This window comes from Crinia signifera, chromosome 11, assembly GCF_055691185.1.
Source record: "Crinia signifera chromosome 11, ASM5569118v1, whole genome shotgun sequence".
In the NCBI taxonomy this organism is placed as follows: domain Eukaryota; kingdom Metazoa; phylum Chordata; class Amphibia; order Anura; family Myobatrachidae; genus Crinia; species Crinia signifera.
Window position 1 is genome coordinate 106,205,297 of NC_139227.1, and position 24,525 is coordinate 106,229,821.

General features: G+C 47.3%; 1 protein-coding gene across 1 annotated transcript in view; it reads left to right on the forward strand.

The window, feature by feature from the left end:
* IGHMBP2 (immunoglobulin mu DNA binding protein 2) overlaps window positions 1–24,525 on the forward strand; it is a 70,410-nt gene that overhangs the window by 35,627 nt on the left and 10,258 nt on the right. Inside the window, exons 12-14 of the mRNA XM_083164126.1 lie at window positions 196–319; window positions 10,427–11,260; window positions 15,080–15,264. Coding sequence (XP_083020252.1) covers window positions 196–319; window positions 10,427–11,260; window positions 15,080–15,264 — 1,143 coding nt within the window. The remainder of the gene's footprint in view (window positions 1–195; window positions 320–10,426; window positions 11,261–15,079; window positions 15,265–24,525) is intronic.

Sequence of the window (24,525 nt, forward strand, 5' to 3'; positions counted from 1 at the left end):
TGATTGGGTCCCAAAGCAAAACAGTGGTATGTCCTTTGAAGCCTGTATGGTCCCTCTTACTAGGGGAACTTTGCATGTATACTTTAAACATTTTTAAATGTTCCTTTTTGTACTAAGTGTATGGAAGCGGTCCACATACAGGAAAATGTCGCTTACAGCAGGAAAGCCGACCGATCCCTCTCTTCTCTTTCCCAGGTGGATTTGCTCAGGCAGTGTCTCCGGCACAGGTACCCAGATCTGGAAATCAAGTCTGTGGATGGCTTTCAGGGAAGAGAGAAGGAAGCCGTTATATTGTCCTTTGTGAGGTCCAATGGTAGAGGTCAGTGTCCGGATCACGCAGGCGCTATGCTTTCACGCTGTCTGTTGGTCTTTGTTGCTCTTTATAGGGCTTGATCCATGTCCCCATTGTTCCAGATATGAATCTTGCCTTAACTGAGGGCAGTGTCCTGGTAGAACTCTTACAATATTGTGTAATAATATTATGCGTTGAAATGTTATTAACCCTTTGAGTGCCATCCATGGGAATTTGTCAAAATATGTGTGAAAATGGTGAAGCCTACCTTATTTAGTAAACCGTTGAGTGGCAATGTTGCTGTGAGACATCCTCAAAATATCCGTTAGAAATGCCAACGTTCCATGCCGCGACTCTGAAAGCATTATATTCCGTCCCTGGCCTTTTATTCAGCTCTAAGAAATGCAGCGTTCAGAAATAAAGAACTATGCATTGCTTATATAAAGGCTTGGCTGGAAAGCACAGATGCCAGCTAAGAAGAAATCTGAATACAGGCCCGCCAATTGGGCGGTGCTGTGGGTACAGCTGTCCCAGGCCCCAGCATCCCCCACCACTGCCTCCGCTGTGTTGCCTGCACTCTCAGTGCTCTGCAGAGTCCCGGAGGCTTCTTCACCTCCAGACACCGGCAGCCAATCAGAGCTCGCATACCGCCGGCAGCCGCTCTGATTGGGTAACAGTATGCGAGCTCTGATTGGCTCACCAGCCGTGCCACATTTTAATTGGCTGCTGGCGTTCAGAGGCAAAGAAGCTTGCACTCCAGGAGCAGGGCTTAGTTCAGCCACAGCGCACTGAGGAGAAGGCAGCACAGCGGAAGGGGGTTGGGACCCAAAACCAGGGGCGGGATAAGTGAGGGGGGTGGCCGGACCAAAAATCAGTCCCGGGCCCCAAAATTCCTAGTGGCAGCCCTGTCTGAATGTTAAAGGACTTGTGCAAGCCATTAGCATACGATCAAGGCTACGGGGTATGTGACATCGTGATTGGGCACCAACACACCCTTCACACACCTGTCCGTTGCTGCTGTTACCTGCTGGCTGGTGCTCTGCTCGGCAGATCAGTCACGAATGCTACGGACTATCCCATCTCAGGACCATGCCATCAAGTCAGGACTGTAGTGCCTAAGTTGGGACCATTGATACATATGTAAAAAGGAAGACCAACCTTTCAAGCTACAGTTTTTAATTATTGAAATGGATTTAGGGACACGGGCATCATTTCAGCAGTTTATAAACAAGAGCAGTGTAGAAACACAAGATCCCTACTTTATGCTGTCTCTCTGCTGGCCATGTTGTGCTACACCCTTTAGGCACAATTTACAAGACCGGAATGAACAATTCTGTTTTTCTGACCCCGTTTCCCCACCCTTTGCAGCGGGAGCTTTGCCTATGTTGCTGATGGCTGCGTGCATACTTATAAATAATATATCTTTCTCGCAAAATCATTTGGTGATAACAAGCCCTCCATGCACAGCAGCAGCGCTGCCACCTGCAGGCTGTACGAAGATTATGCAGAACATCAGAGAGATTTGTGCTTTATAAATTTGAATTGTGTTCTTACTAGTCTGAGTCGATGGAGTCATTTTAATGAGTCAACCGCTGAAATAGCGATAGAACCCCTAAAATCCTTGTGTGGACCTGTCGTCTCGCTGTAGTATTTTTATAAAGTGTTACCTGCCAGTTCTAGTACAGACAGCTGAAGCCCCTCTCACTTGTTGTGCATTGTAATCAAGGGAGGCAGCAACATCCCATCTGAAATATTACTCCCATCTTAGTAAATTTCCCTCTTTATATGTTGGCTCCATTCAGTAGAGGCCATCCTTGCCAGCTCGTCGCTCTAACGAGGTTCTGCAGTATAGAACCCTGTGGCTGTTATCTGTGGCAGAATCAGCGATGTTAGCGATGGTGGGGGCTACGAGACAGAATCCTTAACCCTTTGAGTTCCAACATCTCTGTGAGCAATGTGCAAAATATCTGCTAAAAATGGCAGCATCACTCGCATTTGTTATATAAATTCAAATAGAAAATGATGTGTAAAAAAAAAAAAAAGAAAATTCTATTTCTCTTTCGTCCAGTCCGGTGACACAGCTCACGATGGGATGTCGGAGGGTCCGCCAGGAGCCAGGCACCTATGCTCCTAATTCTTTGGGAGCAGGCTCCTCGCCACTGAATAGTTAGGTTTTTTATTATTTTATTACTGTACTAGCTTAAGAGTAGGTTTTCCAGTGTGTTACTTCAGCTTGAAGCGCATACACGCTGAGAATGCAGCAGAGGCTGACAGAAGCGCGTCCTGTCAGCTCTCTGTGTGCAGAGGGACATTTTTTATTCCCTCTGCACAGCGCTTAGTCTCTCTGCGATAGAGGCTTCCTGGGCCCCGGGGGTGTCCTAACCGGCTCCTTACAGAAGGGGATTTTGGGGGACGGACCTCACAGGAGTCCGGCGCTGCCGGACCTCTCCATTGTGGTCCCATTTGAAGGGAGATACAAGGAGGTAAGGAGAGACAACAGCGGGAGTGGCTGAAGGGGGAGTAACGCCAGAGGGGCTAGTCTCCCCGCTGATGCAGAGACTTGGTCTCTTCCTGCACTGTGTGTTGGCACCTTTTCTCCGTGCTGCGGGTGGATCTCAACACAGACTACAGTCTCTTCTGACAAGCGCTTCCCTCGCTGATCACTGACAGGAATACAGCTCAGATAAGTACACTGTTACATTGCTCTGTGCGGTGCCTGTCATTTTGCATTGTGTATTACATGGCTTAGGGGTTTACTTCTGCTGCTGTGGAGGAGGGAGCGCTGGACATGTTTATTTACTGCAAAAAGTGTGAAGCAAAATTTACATGTGAACATGAGGATCAGGGGGATTTATGCCCTTCCTGTGAGGCTGTTCCCAGTGGGTCACGCGCCCCCAGAACGGAGTTAGCTGAACCTGCTTGGGCTTTGGCGTTGGGCAGATCTATGAATGCTCTTACTGAGTCTTTAAATAGGCAGAAGGATTCCTTGTTAGAGTCTCCTGGCCACATTACCTCTTCTCAGGTTTCTGGGGGGTCAGTTACCCCGGCTCATGGGGACCCCATTTTGCTGCAAGCTATGCAGGATACTGCTCAGGGGGTTCATAAAATGACTGCCTTAATGGAGCAGTTTACAAAATCCTCTGATGATAGTGTGCTTAGGCACCCTGTTTCTACACCACCCATTTTACAGGATTTGGATGATGATGGTGTGTGTGAGGAGAACTGGAGTTGGGACATGAGTGATGAGGCTGAGGTCTTAGCTTCAGGCATTGAGGATTTGATTGTGGCTGTAAAACAGACTCTGAATCTTGCAGAGGAAGAAAAGACTCCTGTCTCTTGCGTGTTTAAAAAGAGTCGCAGGGACCCTGTGTGTTTCCCCTCTGATGAGGGAATGACATCTCTTTTGAATGAAGCAGTAAAGACTCCTGATAAAAGGCTGTTGATGGCTAAAAAATATGCTAATATGTACCCCATGCTGGAGGAACATAGCAAATTATGGGAAAAAGCCCCATTAGTGGATGCCTCAGTTGCTAGGCTGTATACTGCGTTACCTGTCCAGGGGGGTGCTACCTTTAAAGACCCAGTGGACAAAAAGGTGGAAGGTTGCTTGAAAGCTACTTTTGAAGGCGTGGGATATACTATGAGGCCTATTATTGCTTCTGCTTGGGTTGCTAAAGCAATGATCAAGTGGGCGGAGGAGCTGAGTGGTTTACTCCACCAAAATCCTGAGGCTTTTATACTGGCAGAAAAATTGAGATGTGCTGCAGAATATGTTTGTGAGACCGGTGAGGAAGGAGCTAAAATGGCATCCAGAGTGTCTATCACCTCTGTTACTGCTAGAAGGGCTCTTTGGCTTAAAGCGTGGGAAGCTGATAGCGAGTCTTAAGAAGTCCCTTGAAAACTTGCCTTTTAAAGGGGAGTTATTATTTGGCTCAGAGCTGGAAGCCATTATTAAGCAGGCTATAGGGGGTAAGAGTACATTCCTCCCCACTACTTCCAAGAGTTCAGGCTCTAAGTTTGGAGTTTTCAAACCGTCCTTTCGGCCGTCTTTTCGGGGCAGAGCATCCAATAGGGGACAAACTGTCCGTGGCAGATTTCAGGCCAGCAGAGGCAAGTCTTCCAAGTCTCGGTTTGGGGCTTTTACAAAAAAGCATGCAGCGAAAAGTGATGATAAGTCCTCTGCATGACCGATCGGGGGCTCCCCGTTCTGGGCTCAGAGTGGGGGTCGCCTCCTGCTCTTTCGAGACAGATGGAGGGAATTCATAGTAGATCCTTGGGTCCTTTCCATCATTTCCGAGGGTTACCAGATAAATCTCAGAGGCATTCCACCCAAGAGATTTCTTCCTACACCTTTGCCTCGGACTGCGTCACTGAGGTCCGCCCTTCTAGGGGCAGCCTTTTCCCTCAAGGAGAAGGGAGTAGTGATTCCGGTGCCTCAGGGGGAAAGAAAACAGGGGTTTTATTCGATCCTCTTCCTAGTCCCCAAGCCAGTCTTTCAGGCCTGTTCTAAATTTAAAATCTTTAAATCTTTACTTGTGGGTATATCATTTTCGCATGGAGTCCCTGCATTCTGTGCTCCTGAGCATTGAGCCGGGGGAGTTTCTGGCATCTGTAGATATTCAGGATGCGTACCTCCATGTAGAAAAAAGAGGGGGGTGTGCAGCGCTCTTTTAATGATGCAATCAAATTATGATGCACAACACATTTATTATAAAAATAACTAATAAAAACACATGATATAGATAATTAAAAAGTGAATAATAGCATGTAGACCTGTCTGTGGATAAATAATCTCTAAGGGATTCTCTCTAAGATGCGGCTGTATTGATGAAGGAAATGGTGCTCCTATTGTAAAACTTCATATAGTTCTCTGGAGGTGTCCCAGTCCGTGAAGACCAAGATGGATTAGGGATCCTCTCTAAAATGCAATGGTGCTTGAGGGATAAATTCCCAAAGGTGGGGATAAAGTGCAAGTCCAGATAATTAAGCAGGGTGATAATGGCAGATCAGACAGGTCCCTGGAAACACACCAACGCGTTTCGCTGTCACTTCAAGGACAGCTTTTTCTTGAAGCTGTCCTTGAAGTGACAGCGAAACGCGTTGGTGTGTTTCCAGGGACCTGTCTGTGATCTGCCATTATCACCCTGCTCAAGGCGGAGTCGGCGGGAAAACTTCAGGAACACCTGAGTATTGCGACACAGTTCTTGCAAGATCAGGGTTGGGTGCTGAACCTTCCCAAGTCGCATTTAACACCCACTCAGAGTCTGCAATTCCTCGGGGTAATCCTGGACACACACCTTCACAGGGTGTTCTTACCACATCCCAAGGCAGTGGAGATTTGGCAGATGGTGCTGACAATTCTTCAGGCTCCTGCACCAACGGTGTGGCAGGGAGTAAGGTTGCTGGGCAAAATGGTAGCGACTTTCGAGACGCTGCAGTTTGCCAGATTCCATTCAATGAGCTTCCAGTGGAACATTCTAGCATGCTAGTCCGGGAATGCAAAAACAATGAAGCAGGAACGGCTGGTTCTGTCACAGGAATCAAGAATATCCCTGGAATGGTGGACGGATATAGAGACTCTGCAGATGGGGCGGTCCCTTTGCTCTTGGGATTTGTTGGTCATCACGACGGATGCCAGTCTCAGGGGTTGGGGGGCAGTTGTCCTCCATCTAAGGTTACAGGGCCTTTGGTCCGAAAAAGGAATCCAGACTTTCTATAAACATACTGGAACTGAGAGCGGTATGGAATGCCGGAATGTGGAGGCGGACTATCTCAGCAGGGCGGATATGCTGGAGGGGGAATGGTCACTCCATTGGGAAGATTTTCTGAAGATTGTAGACCGGTGGGGACTGCCAGACATAGATCTTATGGCATCAAGGAGCAATTGTCTGGTGCCGAGGTTTTGCTCTCGATCGAGGGACCCGCCGGCTTGGGCAGTGGATGCCATGACAATTCCTTGGTGTTTCAGTCTGGTCTACATTTTGCCCCCTTTTCCAATGATCTCAAGGGTGTTGAAGAGGATAAAGAATCAGAGAGTACCAGCCATACTGATTGCACCAGATTGGCCCAGGAGATCATGGTACTCAGACATACTGAGATTATCGACGGAATCATGGCGACTTCCTCTTCGGCCGGACCTACTAAGTCAAGGACCATTCCTACACCTGGACCTAGCTCAGCTCAATTTGCCGGCGTGGCTTATGAGTCCTCCTTATTGAGAAAGAAAGGTTTTTCAGAGGCGGTTATCCAGACCATGTTAAGGGCCCGAAAGCCGGTGTCAGCGGCTAACTACCATAGAGTGTGGAAGATTTACATCAGGTGGTGTGAACGGCATAGAGTTCCTACATCCAGGTTTAAGGTGGCAAGGCTACTTGAGTTCCTACAGGATGGCCTTTCGTCTGGTCTTGGTTTACAATCTTTGAACGTGCAAATTTCGTCACTATCCATTTTCTTTCAAAAGAGGGTGGCTCTGTTGCCAGAGGTGCAGACCTTTTTGCAGGGCGTGACCAGGATTAAGCCTCCTTACAGGCAGCCGGTTGCACCGTGGGACTTGTCCCTTGTTTTATCTATGCTACAGAAGCCTCCTTTTGAGCCTCCTTTTGAGCCTCTGAGGTCAGCGGATCTCAAATATGTTTCTTGGAAACTTACCTTTTTATTGTGTGTCGGAGTTGGGTGCCTTGTCCTGCAAGTCACCATTTTTTATTTTCCATGATGATAGGGCTGTGCTAAGAACAGTACCTAAATTTCTACCTAAGGTAGTATCCTCATTTCATTTGAATCAGGACATTGTTCTCCCGGTTTTTTCCCCGCCTGAGGGAACGAGGAATAGGGATAGTTTGAAAAAGTTGGATGTGGTTCGCGCATTGCGAATCTATGTGAATAGGGTGAAGGATATTCGCAAATCTGATTTGCTGCTGGTTTTGTACGATGTACATAAGATTGGGTGGCCTGCTTTAAAGCAGAAGATTGCTCATTGGTTGAGATCAACTATTGTGTTTGCCTACTGTAAGGCAGATAGGCCTGTTCCATCTCGCATAGATGCCCATACTACGAGGTCAGTTGCTTCTTCGTGGGCGGTGCGTCATGGGGCCACAGCGGAGCAGCTGTGCAGGGCAGCCACCTGGTCCTCTGTTCACACCTTTACAAAATTCTACAGGTTTCATTAGTTCGCGTCAGAGGACGCTTCATTTGGACGGGCAGTGATGAGAACTGGCAGTCTGAGCGTACCCTCCCAAAGGACCAGCTCATGAACGTCCCATCGTGAGCTGTGTCACCGGACTGGACGAAAGAGAAAAGGGGATTTTTGTAAGAAGTTACCGTTCAAACCCCTTTCTCTGAGTCCAGTCCGTTGACACAGTGATCCCTCCCTAACGCTCAGTAAGTTGTACCGTTCATGGTTGCCATGTTATGTGTTATAAGTTGCATATATGATGTTCAGGCATTGTACGGAGTTGTGTATCCTAGTGTGCTCTTGAAGTTGAACTGAAGCATTATGGGATGCAGTAGGGAGGAGCCTGCTCCCAAAGAATTTAGAAGCATAGGTGCCTGGCTCCTGGCGGACCCTCCTACATCCCATCGTGAGCTGTGTCACCGGACTGGACTCAGAGAAAGGGGTTCGAACGGTAAGTTCTTACAAAAATCCCCTTCTCCTATATAAGGTAAACGTTACAGGTCATTCCGATGAATAGAAATGTTTGCTTGGCAATTTTCACACCTATTTTGACAAATTCACTCGTCACTCAAAGGGTTAACTTGCCGGAGACCACCACGTTGTTTGCTGAATAGGCGCCATCATTTGAAATACATTTTATAGATTTGACTTTCCTCTTGACTTTATAAATGTTACTTTAATCTAGATTTGAAACACATAAAATACTATATCATTACAATGGCTTACACATGATATAGATTATTTGGTTATGGTATAAAACATAGACTGAGTCATGATAGACAGTCATATGGTCGACAGGGTCTAAAGATCGACACGGTTAAAAGGTCGACAGACAAAAGGTTGACATGGGAAAAGGTCGACATGCTTTTTTAATGTTTTTAGGCTGTCTATGATGACATAGGTCAACATGGACACTGTCTAAAGGCCCCCATACCTAGAGCCGATTTGTCCTAAGGACAAGTCGGACACAATTCTCCTCCGAGCCGCCCGGCAGCTCCCCGGGAGGCTCACATACGATTAGGACTTTGATGGGCCATATTTTACATGTGATAAATCGATGGCGGTGACCATCAGTCTCCACTGTCCAGCGCTGTAGCAGGCGGGCAGCGGCGGCTATTACATCTTTAAAATAATGTGTCAAATGACTCTCCGGCTTTTGATTGGCTGAGATAGAGCACTCTCAGCCAATCAGCGGCCGCAGAGGGAGGCCACTGATTGGCTGAGAGTGCTCTATCCCAGCCAATCATTAGCCGGGCAGTCATTTGACATGTTATTTTAAAGTTGTAATTGCCGCGGCTGCAGTGCCCGCCCGCTACGGCGCTGGACAGTGGAGACTGACTTTAACCGCCGCCCGCCCCGACTGATCTGATTATACATCGTATGTCCCGCCGGTCCGACCCCTGGGGCCATGTCCGATACGCACGGAACCGCGCATCGGACCCGACCCCATGTCATGAAGAACCGATTTGGTCCGATTTATCGGGCCGATTGATCGCAATCATCCGAAATCGGTCCAAATCGTCTCGATGTATGCCCACCTTAAGTGTGCCGCGTCCCCTCGCATGGCTCGCTGCGCTCGGCACACTATTTTATTCTCCCACCGCACCCTAGTGGATGGTAGGGCATGAAATACCGCCTGTCGGCACATGTTGGCTTATAATTTTGTAAAAAAAATGCATGTCGACCCTTTGACCCTGTGACTGTCTACCATTAGTGGTCGACCATATGATTGTCTATCATGAGTCAGTCTATGATCAGTCCGGGTACCAGATTATTTCCCTGTATAACCTTGGTACTACAATGATTGCAGTAGAGTGTTCCTCTGTGTATAGTGACTATGAAAGGGCTCCTTTATAGAGGAAATGAGTGTACCGAGCCTTTTATTCCTTACAGGTATCTCATACAGTAGCTTTGAGTGTGAGCAGCTGTGTTTTACCTGATACATGCGGAGCTTCCATTCTGTCCGTTACACTTAGAATTACAAGTGTTCTGCTTATTAAAATGCATTATGTGCTGTGATGGGATCCGAGGGATGGAAATGCGTTAGTCTTAAAACTGTCTGAAAACCTGCCATATTGAACTGACTCTGGAAAGCAAACATATAAGTAGTGAAACAAAGAAAGAACAAAAATGCAGCGCTAATTATGTGACAAAAAAGTTTCCGAAATAATTGGATGATCTGTACATATAATTTGTAATATGCGATAATTAAAATACACAATTGGGTATAGAACCAAGATATGAAAAATAAAAAAGTAAAGGTGCCCAAACACGCACCGATCCCGGCGATGCGATGCTATACGATGGGGTGCGCGCGTGTGCTGCACATACTTTTTGTACTAGCTTTTTCTAGCATAGCATCGCATCGCATGCACATCGTATGCACGAGGCATACGATGCGATGCTATGTGTGCTAGTTAAGCACACAACGCACGCCGGGATCGGTGCGTGTGGGCACCTTCAATCAAATCTGTAAACAATGGTTTTCTAAAAACCTACTTCCACATGTTAGCAACAGTGTAGGAGAGTCCGTTCCTATTTGTGCCCAGCAGTGAATAATTGAACATGATGATTACCACCCCTGGTTGTGCAGGGATGTGTTCCAAACTGAGTCCAAGTGGTCGGTCCAATGATGGCAGAAATCACTGATCCCACTGGATGGAGTATTGGAAGATGTTGACAGATATTGCAGTTGTATCCTTAGTTTCCAGAAGGAATTGGTCCTTGAGGAGTGGTTTCAAGTGCCCCAAACAATTGCAATGTTTATTTAACGCCTGAGTTCACCTGGCATCCTGCGTGCCGGCTGAACACAGACGTTATTGCATCCACCCCTATATGTATTTGCAGAATATTTCCATAGGAACTGCTCTCCAAAAAAACACCTAAACAAGTTCTTCTCTATTTATTTTCCATCACTATATTAACTGTATGGCACAATATTGGTGATGATATATTTTTTTCAGGTGAAGTAGGATTTCTGGCCGAAGAGAGAAGGATAAACGTAGCCGTTACCCGCGCCCGTCGTCATGTAGCTGTGATTTGTGATTCCCACACCGTCGGGAACAACAAATTTCTCAAAGACTTGGTGACTTACTTCGGAGAACACGGGGAAGTCAGGACGGCTTTTGAATACCTTGATGATATTGTCCCAGAGAATTATTCCCATGAAAATGAGAATACTTGTAAGCCGGAAGTAAATGTTAAAAAAGACAGTATCACAAAACCAAAAAAGCCTGGAGCTTCAAAACTGGACAATCAAAAATCTAGCGGTGTAACTGAGAGTCGGACAAAGGATAATAATAGATCGAAGCCTAATGGAGGCTTGAAGCACAATAAAACCTTAGACACGCCAACTGAAAACACGTCAAGCAAAGAAAGCCTGAGGAAAGTGATTGAAGAGTTTTTAAAAGACCAAGCTAAAAGTAATTTTACTTTTGCATCAGCACTGACATCACATGACCGATTAGTGGTTCATCAGATAGCTGAAGAACTTGGGCTGCAGCACATCAGCACAGGAGATGGCAGAAGTAGGACCATTTCCCTCACCAAAATAAAACCAGTGTCTGTGGTTCTGAAATCTGAGATCATGGATGACACTGCTACCCAGAATCCCATGCAGTCACCGTCAGCGGATAAAGAAACCTGCCACAGTGTGTCTTCAGACAAAGTTGACTTGAAGGCCTTAAACATGGAGCGGATGCAGAGGGAGAAAGCAAAGCTTGAAGAAAACAGGCCGAAAAAAAAGAATGAGGTGACTGTTCGGAAGGTCACAGAAAAGAAGGGAACGGATGCTAAACGTCAGTAACATTTGTTAATATAATGTATTAATATTATTATTATCCTTTATTTATATGGCGCCACAAGGGTACGCATTGCCTAACAATACATAAATGAGCAAATACAAGAAAATAAAGGCACAAGGTATCCTTGTGCCTTTATTTAATAAAGGTACAAGGCAATTTAGGACAAGTACATGGGAAATAAAGATAGTGTTTTGTAGTTTGTGCATGCGCAAATATGCACATATGTAAATCCCGGGAGCTAATGCTTTCAGCGAGTGATGGCAGCAATACGGTGGGTGTGCCCATGGAAACTGTGGGCATACCCCTGCGAACGCAGGCATGCCGATGCGTCCTCATAGCGGGCGGCTGACTTCACATAATGGCAGGTATTCAATGCTGTGGGTGAGCGGTGACAGCGAGCAGAGCTTCCTGCTCGCTGTCACCATTCACCCTGACAGTATTCAACGCAGCCTCCGCATCCGCCAATTCCCCCTCACTCCATTTTTTGAGCGAGGGGAAATTGGCGTATGCAGCTCCAGAAACAGCGAGACTCGCGGCTAAATACAGCAAGTTTCCTGCATTAGCAGCGGGTCTCGCTGTTTTGGGGAATTCCCCCGGTCCTGTGACAGCGAGGATTTCCCCAGAACATTGAATAGAGCGAGCGGCCGGCGCGGGGGTTAAACAGCGAGGATCGCTGGTTTTCTGCAATCCTCGCTGTTTAACCCCCTCGCTGGCCGCTCGCCGCTGCATTGAATACACACCAATGTCAGCGCCCGCCACCAATTCGACGGATAGCGGACATCTGAAAAGTAAGTAAAGACTTTTCAGAGCGAAGGCTGAAGAAATCATTCGATGGTGAGCGACTATCGAATGATTTCTACTCTGTGCGGCAACGTGCAAGTTGATGTTTGAGTACACATCCACTCACATGCTAGTGCGGGGCTTCGCTCAGCGGGGTGGCATTCACCTGCTTGCCAGGCAGCAAATAGACGCTTCCTAGCGAGCAGGTCTGAATCAGTCCCAAAGTATTAACCAATGATCTGCTTTATCACTGACAAGAATGGGTACTTATTTCCTAGCACGGTGCCCACGATCTAGATTGTATGTGTTGGGCTGATATCTCAAGCATTGCATGCATCTTATGTGTTTGTGCGGCATAAGATGCATGCGATGACGCAATCGACGAGAATTTTACATTGGAATCGATGTGAAATGGTCCCTGAGACCCAATTTTACATTTATTCCAATGTAAAAAGCCCCCAAAACCCCAATTTGAATTGCTAACCCCCCCTCATGGGTGAAATGGCCCCCCCATTGTTAACGCCACCCTACTATTGACGCCAACCCGAAGCGTGGCGAGCCCGCGAGGGGCGACGGCACGCGTCCTCCGACCTTTTCATACCCCCACTATCCACCTCGGCGTGGAGTTGTTTTTATATAGTGTGGCGAGCGCAGTGAGCCCCGGGAGGATACATGTGAAGTAGTCCACGTCCGCTCGCCACACTATATACAATCGACTCCACGCCGACGTGTATAGTGGGGGCATGAAAAGGTCGGAGGACGCGTACCGCCGCCCCTCGCGGGCTCGCTGCGCTGGGTTGGTGGTGATACTGCCGGTGGCGTTAACAATGGTTATTGGGGGCTCGGGATTTTTATCTTATAGCATCTTATGGATCTCATGGATGCATAAGATCCATAAGATGCATAAGATGAGATCCATACAATTAAAAAATCGTTTCAATTGTATTGATTGTATGCCTTAAGTAAGTAAGGCATACAATCAATGAGACGGGCACGTGCTAGGAAATAAGTACCCAATAATGTACCTATTTGTATATGCTTTTAGAGGATGGAGCCAGGAAGATAAAGTAGTCCAATAACGTGGGGACTATAATAGGAAGAAACGAGATGTATATCTGGGCATGCATACATTAAAGTCACACTAAATGGGGCAAGGCGAGAGATAAAGTGGAGAGACATACCAACCAATCGGCTCCTAACTGTCATTTGTCAAACACATATTGAAAAATGCTAGGGGCTGATTGGTTACTACTTTGGGGCCGATTCGAGGTCACTCAAAGCAATCTGAATTCAGCACCGATGGGTAGGGTTTGTGCATGTGCAATCCCTGGCACGAATGGCTTCGCGAGTTACACACTCACCGTGCCATTCGTTGGAGGGAGGGCCGGGGGCGGAAAGGGGCTGGAGCAGGGGGAACGCCCAGAATTGTATGGGCATCCCCATGTAAACACTGGTACTTTCCCTGGGACCGTGGGTCAATGCCCCAACGTTCTGGCGGGCGGCGTTTCAGGGCTCGCTAAGCAGCGAACAACCTTGCTGAATCAGGCCCTTTATCTGTTACCAAAGTTTGATACATCTCCCCCTATAATTGGTGCCAGTCAGTAGGATATTGGGGAAACATTTATCCTATGGCTCCATAGTCTGGAATTGGCTTTTTATGTATGTTGTATTTAGAAGAATTATTAGGGGGTATTCAATCCCGGGTCACGACTGTCGATCCGTCCCGACAGCCATGACTCAGGCCCATTTTAATTTTGCTCAACAGCATATCGCCAGATGGGATTCAATGTTCCGATCGGTGGAAAGGGGGAATCTCTGTGTAAATGCCCGTGGATTGTAGAGATTCGGCCACGATCGTGACAATTCACGGCCGTAATCGACAAAACTAGTGCCAGCTTTCAGAGTCCGGCCCGTTCTGTCGATCTACATCTTCAATGCTGTCGGACAAGACCGCAATGAATAGGTGCCCGCCGCTATTTCCCTGTCGGAAATAGCAGCGGAGATTGAATACCCCCCTTATTATTATAGGTACTTGTTTCCTAGCACGGCCACTCCGATTTACATCGGGGTGGTCGTGTCGGAAAAATCGCGTCGATCGCATGCGATTTGGTCGCATGCGACCGACCCGATTTTTTGATTGAATCAAATGTGAATAGGGTCCCTGGGACCCGATTTTACATTGGATTCAATGTAAAATATTCTCTAGACCCCCAAATTTTTCAACGTAAACCCCACCCCACGATAGACGCCAACCCGAAGCGTGGCGAGCGCAGCGAGCCCGCGAGGTGCGGCGGTGCGCGTCCTCCGACCTTTTCATTCCCCTACTATCCACGTCGGCGTGGAGTTGAGAATATAAAGTGTGGCGAGCACAGCGAGCCACCGAGCCCGAAGCGTGGCGAGCGGACGCGTATAACTTCACAGGTATACGCGTCCCCTCGCGGGGCTCACTGCGCTCGCCACGCTTCGGGCTCGCCACACTATATATTCTCAACTCCACGCCGACGTGGATAGTAGGGGAATGAAAAGGTCGGAGGACGCGCACCGCCGCCCCTCGCGGGCTCGCTGCGATCGCCACGCTTCGGGTTGGCGTCTATCGTGGGGTGACGACGGGGCCATATATAATGTGAAATGGGTCATATTGTCCCATTTCACATTTTTCACATTTTTTTCAATGTGAGATGGACTTAATCAAGTCCATCTCATCTTGTGCCATTATAATGGCACAAGACCGACGCGATGCTCACGATTTCAATGTTAAAAAATATTTTAACATTGAAGCCTATGGCAAAATGGGGGGTATCGCGTCGGTCGCGTCGTGACCAATGTTAATGGTCCCGACCGACGCGATGCCCCCCGATTTTTTACCTTTGCCGGCAAAATGGACCTGATTTCAAAGGAAATCGGGTCCATCGTTGGGATCGTGTACCTTAACTTAAAGGTACACGATCCCAAAGATTGTGGCCGTGCTAGGAAACAAGTACCTTATTATATATAGAATGTAATCAGTTCATATTTTTTTTCTGTCACTTTCAGGTAAAAATGATGTTAAAGCGGAGGCAGAGAACTCAGAGGTGGACGGCTTCGATGCTCTTATTGCGGCTGTTGTGAAGGCGGACAACACTTGTGGTTTTGCTAAATGCAAGGCGAGTGTTGTGACGGTGGGGGATTTCTGCACTCACTGCAATAAACGCTTCTGCCTCAGTCACCATATTCCAGAGGTAATCAATGATGTTGTGATTGGCCCTCCTGCCGCCTGCAATGCATTTACTAGACTTGCTTGCTGGAAGGGATCCCTCAGGTGCCTGATGGTTTAGTAGGTTACAGACAGTGTTTCTCATTACTGCCTTTAGTTCCAAACACAGGCCAGATTTTAAAGGGGAACTACTTTATTACACAGTTGTAATTATTCCTACGCACCGGATCTAAATGACTGGCTTTTGGTGACCTTTGTTACTATATTTACCAATTAACTTGTCCCCAAAATGCACTAAGAAATTTTTTCAGATTTAAATGAAGATACGATCATATTTTTGACCGTTTACTCAACTATTTTATTAAAAAAAAATGGCAAGGCCGGTATATCAAAAGCCCCCCCCCCCCCCCCCCCCCCCCCCAAAAAAAATGTCCATAGATCCTATTGTAACAGTACAGACCCTCCCACCCTCCAGTAGCATTAGATTCTCTGTAGTATTACCTCACCACTTAGTGGCACAACTCCCCCACCATTACCACCACTGTCCTAAAGACCCCATTGCGGCACTTCTGTCTCACTGTATATGAGTCCAATAAACCTTTTGGTGGAACCCAGACTTTCCCTCCGCATAATTTTGTATTCACCCCAAAGTGACATCTGCAGGGCATTCTGGGAAGCAATTACAGCCGGTGGAACAGACATGGATGGCATGGGTGTGCATCGTTTTGTTGACCGTAATTAGGACAACAGTCTTTTGGTCGACAGGCCAAAGGTCGACACGTGAAAAGGGTCGACATGCATTAGGTCCACATGGTCAAAAGTTTGACACAAACGGTCGACATGGGAAAAGGTTGACATGAGTTGTTTTTATTTTTATTGTTGTCTATGTTGAAAACAGTCGACATTGACATGGTATCAGTGTGCCACTTCCCCTCGCGTGCATCGCCAAGCTCACCATGCTTTGGGCACACTATTATATACTCCCTTTATGCCAACTGTGATGATAAAGTATGAACAAGTTAGTTTTTTTTTTTTTTGGGGGGGGAGGGGTTCATGAAAAACTCATGTGTCCAACCTTTGGCCTCTCGACTAATAGTGGTTGACCTATTGACTGTCGATCTTTATACTGTTGACCTATATACAAAACAGATAAAAGGTATGTGCTTGGGAATAGTATGTGCGTGGTCCCAGCGGTATGTGAGTGTCCGTGTGAGCATTGTATGTTGCCGTGAGGTAATCAGATCACACAGCTGTACTGTAGGTGTGTGGTCCCAGCGGTCAGCTGAAGTGGTGTGTGAGTGTCCGCGGGAGCATTGTATGTTGCCGTGAGGTAATCAGATCACACAGCTGTACTGTAGGTGTGTGGTCCCAGCGGTCAGCTGAAGTGGTGTGTGAGTGTCCGCGGGAGCATTGTATGTTGCCGTGAGGTAATCAGATCACACAGCTGTACTGTAGGTGCGTGGTATGTGAGTGTCTGCGGGAGCATTGTATGTTGCCGTGAGGTAATCAGATCACACAGCTGTACTGTAGGTGCGTGGTATGTGAGTGTCTGCGGGAGCATTGTATGTTGCCGTGAGGTAATCGGATCACACAGCTGTACTGTAGGTGCGTGGTCCCAGCGGTCAGCTGAAGTGGTGTGTGAGTGTCCGCGGGAGCATTGTATGTTGCCGTGAGGTAATCAGATCACACAGCTGTACTGTAGGTGCGTGGTATGTGAGTGTCCGCGGGAGCATTGTATGTTGCCGTGAGGTAATCGGATCACACAGCTGTACTGTAGGTGCGTGGTCCCAGCGGTATGTGAGTGTCCGCGGGAGCATTGTATGTTGCATTGTATGTTGCCAATCATTTACATTGCAAAATCAGCAGTGTAAATGATTGCCGCTTTAAAAAACCCTGAAAATTTCTTACCAAATCTCTCAGTTCCTGATTCCCTCACCCTATTACATTTCAGCCATTTTATCAAAGTGGGACTGTTCATATGACAAGATACAGGGACTAATAGAGATGATTGCAGGGACTAATAGAAATTATTGCAAGGACTAATAGAAATGATTGCAGGGACTAATAGAGATGATTGCAGGGACTAGTGCTGTGTACACACGGGGGAGATATATTGCTCAGCCATATATTGCTGAGCAGTATATGGCTGAGCAATATATTGCTCAGTTTCTCCTTTACATCAGCGACCAGAGATGGAGCATGTTCTTGCAATCAGCGATCACCACAGGGGCAAAAACGGGAGCGCGCACCCGGCGATATATCGCCGGTGCACACTCCCATTGCGGGCAATATGGTCGCTCAGCGACCATATTTCCCGCCATTTTGCACAAAATCGCCCCTGTGTGTACGCACCTTAGTAGAGATGATTGCAGGGACTAGTAGAGCTGATTGCAGGGACTAGTAGAGATGATTGCAGGGACTAGTAGAGATGACTGCGGGGACTAGTAGAGATGATTGCGGGGACTAGTAGAGATGATTGCGGGGACTAGTAGAGATGATTGCGGGACTAGTAGAGATGATTGCGGGGACTAGTAGAGATGATTGCGGGGACTAGTAGAGATGATTGCGGGGACTAGTAGAGATGATTGCGGGGACTAGCAGAGATGATTGCGGGGACTAGCAGAGATGATTGCGGGGACTAGCAGAGATGATTGCGGGGACTAGCAGAGATGATTGCGGGGACTAGCAGAGATGATTGCAGGGACTAGCAGAGATGATTGCAGGGACTAGTAGAGATGATTGCGGGGACTAGTAGAGATGATTGCGGGGACTAGTAGAGATGATTGCGGGGACTAGTAGAGATGATTGCGGGGACTAGCAGAGATGATTGCGGGGACTAGCAGAGATGATTGCGGGGACTAGCAGAGATGATTGCGGGGACTAGCAGAGATGATTGCGGGGACTAGCAGAGATGATTGCAGGGACTAGCAGAGATGATTGCAGGGACTAGTAGAGATGATTGCAGGGACTAGTAGAGATGTTTGCAGGGACTAGTAGAGATGATTGCAGGGACTAGTAGAGATGATTGCAGGGACTAGTAGAGATGATTGCAGGCTTGTGTAAGCAGTGATTTCTGTATCTTTTATATTCGCTTACTGTTGCTATCCCCGTAGTAGACCGGATTGACCTTTGCATCATCAAATGACTGAATCGGCATCTGTGACCTGCCAATTGAAATGGTATACGGCACTAGGTCGACGTCAACATGCATTGGGTCGACCAATGAAGGTCGACATGTCTGAAGGTTAACATGGTGTTAGGTCGACAGGGTCATTGGGTCGACACATGCATTAGGTCGACATACAAAAGATCGACATTGGGTTTTTCACTTTTTTTTTTTATTGGAGCCGACATGTGCCGACAGGCGATATTTCATGCCCTACCGTCCACTAGTGCGTGAGAATAAAATCGTGTGCCGAGTGTAGCGAGTCACCGTGCCTAAAGCATGGCTAGCAGCTTTATTAGTGTCCATGTCAACATTCGGGTAAAAAAGTGATGCATGTCGACCTTCAGTGTTCAACCTATTGCATGTTGACCTTCCTCTTGTCGACCCTATGATCCATACCCATTGAAATAGTTGCCCACCTTCCCTGATCCATTCATTGGATGCCTGACTCATTACTGGCCAGGTGTAGCTGTGTGAACGGGTGGTTTCCACTTCCACATTTACTTAAAACAATTACTGTAATGCAGACAGTCTACATCAGGCCTGTCCAAACTGTGGCCCTCCAGCTGTTGTCAAACTACACATCCCAGCATGCCTTGCCATAGTTTTAGCATTCCCTAATAGCAAAACTGTGGCAGGGCATGATGGGATTTGTAGTTTCACAACAGCTGGCACAGAAGTGCCACATTACAATATGTGCCGAGATTTGGGGCCTCTAAGATGTATTACTGTACATCTGAGACCACTCTGCAAGCCCAGTGTTTGCAGTCAGACACGTCGTCCCCCCCCCAGATATTGCCACTATAATATAAAGCTTGCGAGGAAACATTGGATCCTTCGGCAGAACTTCATTCAATTCCCATCCGTAATCATCACCCTTCTTTGATCCACGAATCCACTCTGTATATGTGCCATACCCGGGCACCAGTCCTATGTGCCCACCGTACAGAGGGGGTCAGCATTCAGGGCCAGAGCACTGCGCCTTTGTGCATCTATTCCCATTTCACACTGTCCCTGCATGAGAGAGAGAGAATTCTAAGCTGATGATTATTCCAGGCAGCAGCGAGAATGGAATGTGAGAGGCATCTGAGGACAGCAGTGAGAAGCACTGGCGCACTTTGTTGCCTCAGCAAATAGATTTGTCCTGTCCTAAGGAGTTAATAAACTTGTCCCCATATGCCCCGCTACCCAATTAAGTGAGAGATGCCGCATCACATGACGTGTTTTAAATGCCTACAAATTGTGTAAGAGCAGCTGCTACCAGAGCATTCCTATGGGATCCCTAATTAGCCCATGTTTAGTGGATAACCAGATAACATGCAAACCAATCGCCCTCTGATGGCTTTCCCAGTGCTTTGTTTTTTATAGTAATGCAGTTCTCATTCCCTGAAATGACTATTCTGGTGATTATAACTGTCCTGTATATACTGCTCCAGACGTTCTACACACTGATCATTACTGCCCAGGGAAGGATTGTGACAATGGCCGTTATTGTGATGGCTTGGCTCAGAGCCGTGCACGGGCCGAAGCAAATGTACCAAATCCCACCTAGCCAATGGATCGCCAGCGCCGCCCATTCGCATGCTGAATTCGGCCGGTCGGCATGTGGATGGATGTTTAATGTTAACACCCATTCGTATGCCTGTGGGAACCTCCCCCATCATTCGATGGTCAGCGACCGCTGATGCGCGAGAGCAAAGAAAAGCAGGGATATGGGCGGGCAGCGGACATCCGGTTAAGTCAGCTGTCCGCCCCCCAGACGCACATCACGACAGCATTTCTATATGCACGCCCTGCTTTTGCATGGAAACACCCATGAAACGCAGGGCGTGCGCATATGGTAATGACCCTGATCAGGCCGCAACGCCCCTCTCCACCCCTTGCTCAGAAGGCCAGGAGTGAGCACTCGGCGACCGGACTTCTCGACGAGTTTGCTCGCTCCCTGCGTACGGACATGCACAGAAATGGTTCTGCGCATGTGTATACGCACAATAGAAGAACACTGGCCGAATTCGGGTCTGAGCGAATCGATCACAAAAAGGTCCAATGTACAAGCTTCTGATGACTCCTTCAGAAACAGCTTCCACTCTAAAGCCCCCCCATACACTCCAGCTGGAGCAGTCGCAGCTGATCGCCCTTGAGCTGCCTGGGACCTTCATGGGAGTCAGGATCACATGCGATATATCTTATGCGGTCCTTTTGCATGTGATCTATCGCTTGCAGTCCTACTGCCGGGAGGATGTCCGAGTTGGAGGTCGAACATGCAAGCGGGTTCGATCTCCAACTCCAATCCGGCACCAGGATCCTAACTGATGTTGTATTCTGGCACTGGTCACCCTGCAGTAGATGGGATTCCAGCGTCGGTCTCCCGCATCCCGTTATATCAGATCTCACCTGCATGGTTTTGCACAGATGCCTGCTTTTCACTTTACCTACCAACAAGAATCAGGCCCCGTGTGCCCTGTATTGGACATTGGTCTCTAATTTTGGTCAGATGCAATGGCCTTATTCATGATTGTATGCCAGTGTTCGCGCAACTGAGAGTGTGCATGTGCTGATGTGGCACTGTGGGATGCGGTCATTTGGTCTACTGCATTATGGTAGAAAGTCATTAGGTCGAATCCATTAGGTCGACATGCTAAAAGGTCGACATGACTCTAGGTCGACATGGGAAAAGGTCGACATGATTCTAGTTCGAAAGGTCATTAGTTCGACAGGTCATTAGTTCGACAAGGTCATTAGTTCGACATTGTCTATGTCGACATTCACAAGGTCGACATGGAGTTTTTCACTGTTTTTTGAGCCAACATGTGCCGACAGGCGGTATTTCATGCCCTACCATCCACTAGGGCGTGGTGGGAGAATAAAATAGTGTGCCGAGCGTAGCGAGGCACCGTGCCCGACGCATAGCGAGCGCAGCGCACTTTAAACTGTGTCCACGTCGACTGTGTTGACATTCAGGTAAAAAAACAGTGAAAAACCCCATGTCGACCTTGTGAATGTCGACATAGACAATGTCGAACTAATGACCTTGTCGAACTAATGACCTGTCGAACTAATGACCTTTCGACCTAGAATCATGTCGACCTTTTCCCATGTCGACCTAGAATCATGTCGACCTTTTAGCATGTCGACCTAATGGATTCGACCTAATGACTTTCTACCATAATGCAATAGACCAAATGATCCCAACCCGGCACTGTGTATGCGCCAAGGTAGGAGTGATTAACAGGAAGCGAGGTAAAGGGGAGTGGCAACACAATGGTAGTGTCCATTCACTGGAGGAGTTGATGTTCCTCATTATTGCGACAATGCTGTGTATGTGTGTGCAGTTGCTAAACACATTGTGATGCCTCTGGTGGGCGTCTATGTCCGTTCACAGGCGTCAGCTTCACTTGCGAAGATTAGCAAGTCTGTAGCTTGAAAAAACGCAGACATGGGCGTACAAACGTGAATTAGGCCTTGTGTTACAACCTTTGTAGCTGATGGGTGTCGAGGGATGATGATCACACATCAGATGGTGGATTGTTATAGTGCGTACACTGAATCTGCATGCTCATCTGAACTCGGAACTGTACAAGTGTGTACCCAGCTCTTCAGTTAAGCTGAGGCCGTAATGGTTTTCACGGTGGTGCGGCTTTAAGTAGTCACAATGCAGCCTTCATAGTGATCAATAGACCAGCCATCTGAGGACTGCAGCAGACATGGGCACGTACCCTTCCCTTAATTGTGCTTGTCTGTCAGAGTGTGGTTTTAGTAGAGGTTCAATCAGTGTATTATCTATTAGATTAGACTGCAGTGTTGGCTTCTGTCTGCCTGTGTGTGTTCCAGGCGCTGTCTGAATGTATTATGAGAGAATTATGAGTTTGGCATAGAACACATTGTAAGTAAAGTCGTTTGCTAGCGTACCACACAGCGTCCTAGAGAGTCTGAATCTCCGACCGCTCAACACTATCGCACACTGAAATCATGAGCAGATTAAACCAATGCTGCAGAATGTGAATTTTTACGATTGTAAGCCTTCATGCAAATCGCGGTTACTGATCATTCCTGTTGTGTTCTGTGCACGGAACAGCGGGGTCATTCATTTTCTTCAGAGCATTTCCCTAATAAAAGAAATGTCTATTTACGGTAGAATTTACATCCACGGTAACAACATTGTCAGATTTTTATATACAGATTGTTATCCCGTAATTTCCTGCCCTTTAAATCATTTTAATATTACGATTATGAGAAATCTGCCTGCCTGTCCTATCCTATTCAGGACACGTCTGTATCACACAGAGATCCATATATCAGCACCGCATGCCGACAAACATCACACAGCATTCCATATATCCACTCAGTCACCTGACAAACATCACACCTTGACTAACGCTTGTATTGATGGGAAGCAGAAATATAAAGAGAGGAATTAAGTTTTAAATCTGACTAACAACTTATTTTCCTAAATGTATTTTATATAAAGTACAAAACTGACATGCAAGGATATACAGCATTCACAATAAAATTAAAATGTCGGTACTTATGTATTATCTGGGCGCCCGATTTTTTTTCATTGCATCGCATCGCATGCAATATAGTGGCATACAATGCAATGCAATGTGATTTTTCACTCATGGGTGATTTCATACCCCCACTATCCAACTACGCATGGAGTTGAATTTATATAGTGTGGCGAGCGCAGCGAGCCACCAAGCCCGAAGCGTGGCCAGCGGACGCAGAATACATGTAAAGTTATTCACGTCCCCTCGCGGGGCTCGCTGCACTCGCCACGCTTCGGGCTCGGTGGCTCGCTGTGCTCGCCACACTATATAAATTCAACTCCATGCGTAGTTGGATAGTGGGGGTATGAAATCACCCATGGTTGACTATATACAATTAAAAATCAGGTCTTTACAATGAAAAATCACATTGCATTGCATTGCATGCCTTAAGTAGTGGCATGCAATGAAAAAATCGGGAGCCCAGATCATACAAAAGTATTAAAATGTCTTCTTCCTACTTCATAGACAAGTAGATTTTTCCCCAAGATCCAGCCCCTGCTCTTCCTCCTCCCTATATAGCTGAGCACCTCCCCTATAGCCTTAGTCTTTTTCCTGTCTCCTCTGTCTGTACCGGTAGTTAGTTTGAGTGTTTGTTATTTTTGTTCCCAGCGAGCTGGTTATGCTACGGAGTCCTGGGCAGTGGAGGGCGGGTGGCGCCTTACCCTATTCATGGTCCTGGCTGGTAGCATGGACTCCTTTCCCTCTGCATGCAGCTAGGTCCTGGCGGGTGTGCTGCTGGCGTCCTAAAACGGCGTGGTCAAGGCAGAGGCTTCGGGGATGTCCAGGGCGAGCAGAGAGTCCGTTGTGTTCACTGCAGGCGGCGGTGGTATCTAGCCGCGGCCGCAGTCTCTGAAGTGCCGGATGTGATGTGCAGATACTTCCAGCGGGCGCACTCTTTGCACGCGGTCTACGTTCCACAGGCAGGCCGCGTGCGTTCCAAATACCGGAAGTGCCGGTATTTAAAACGCCTTGCCGGTGTAATAGGTGCTATGGTGGCTGTTGGATGCCAGGTGTGGATCAGCATGATGGAGGAGTCCTCTCCCAAACCAAATGTACCGCTGCCCAGGTAAGTCCTCATGGAGGACTGGTTATTTTGCCTTCAGCACCTAAGAAGAAGCTGTATAAGTAAAAGAATGCTGCCAAAAGTTGTCCTACATGTGATAAACCTTGTAGGAGAAGAGGCTCACTGTCAGGATTGTGTTAAGAAAGGAGCATCAGGTCCCAGTTTGCCATCTCAACTTACTGAGCTAATGAGCTGGATGAAAAATAATTTTGTGACCAAGGATGAATTGTTAAGTAGTAAAAGATCTAAATCTCAGACCAGTTTGGATCACGATGAAGAGTTTGGATCTGGAGAAGTTTACTCTGATAAAGATGGTTCCTTTTGATTCTAGCGCTGAATCGGGTGAAATAGTGGAAGATGAGCGATTGTTTAACCTGGAGTTGATAAAAGTGGTATTAAAAGACCTATATAAAACTCTGAACTATAAGCAGCCTGTGAAATCGGAGGTATGATGCCTTGTTTGAGGACAGGTCTAAAAGAGGCAGGTGTTTTCCCGCGCTCAAGGTTGTC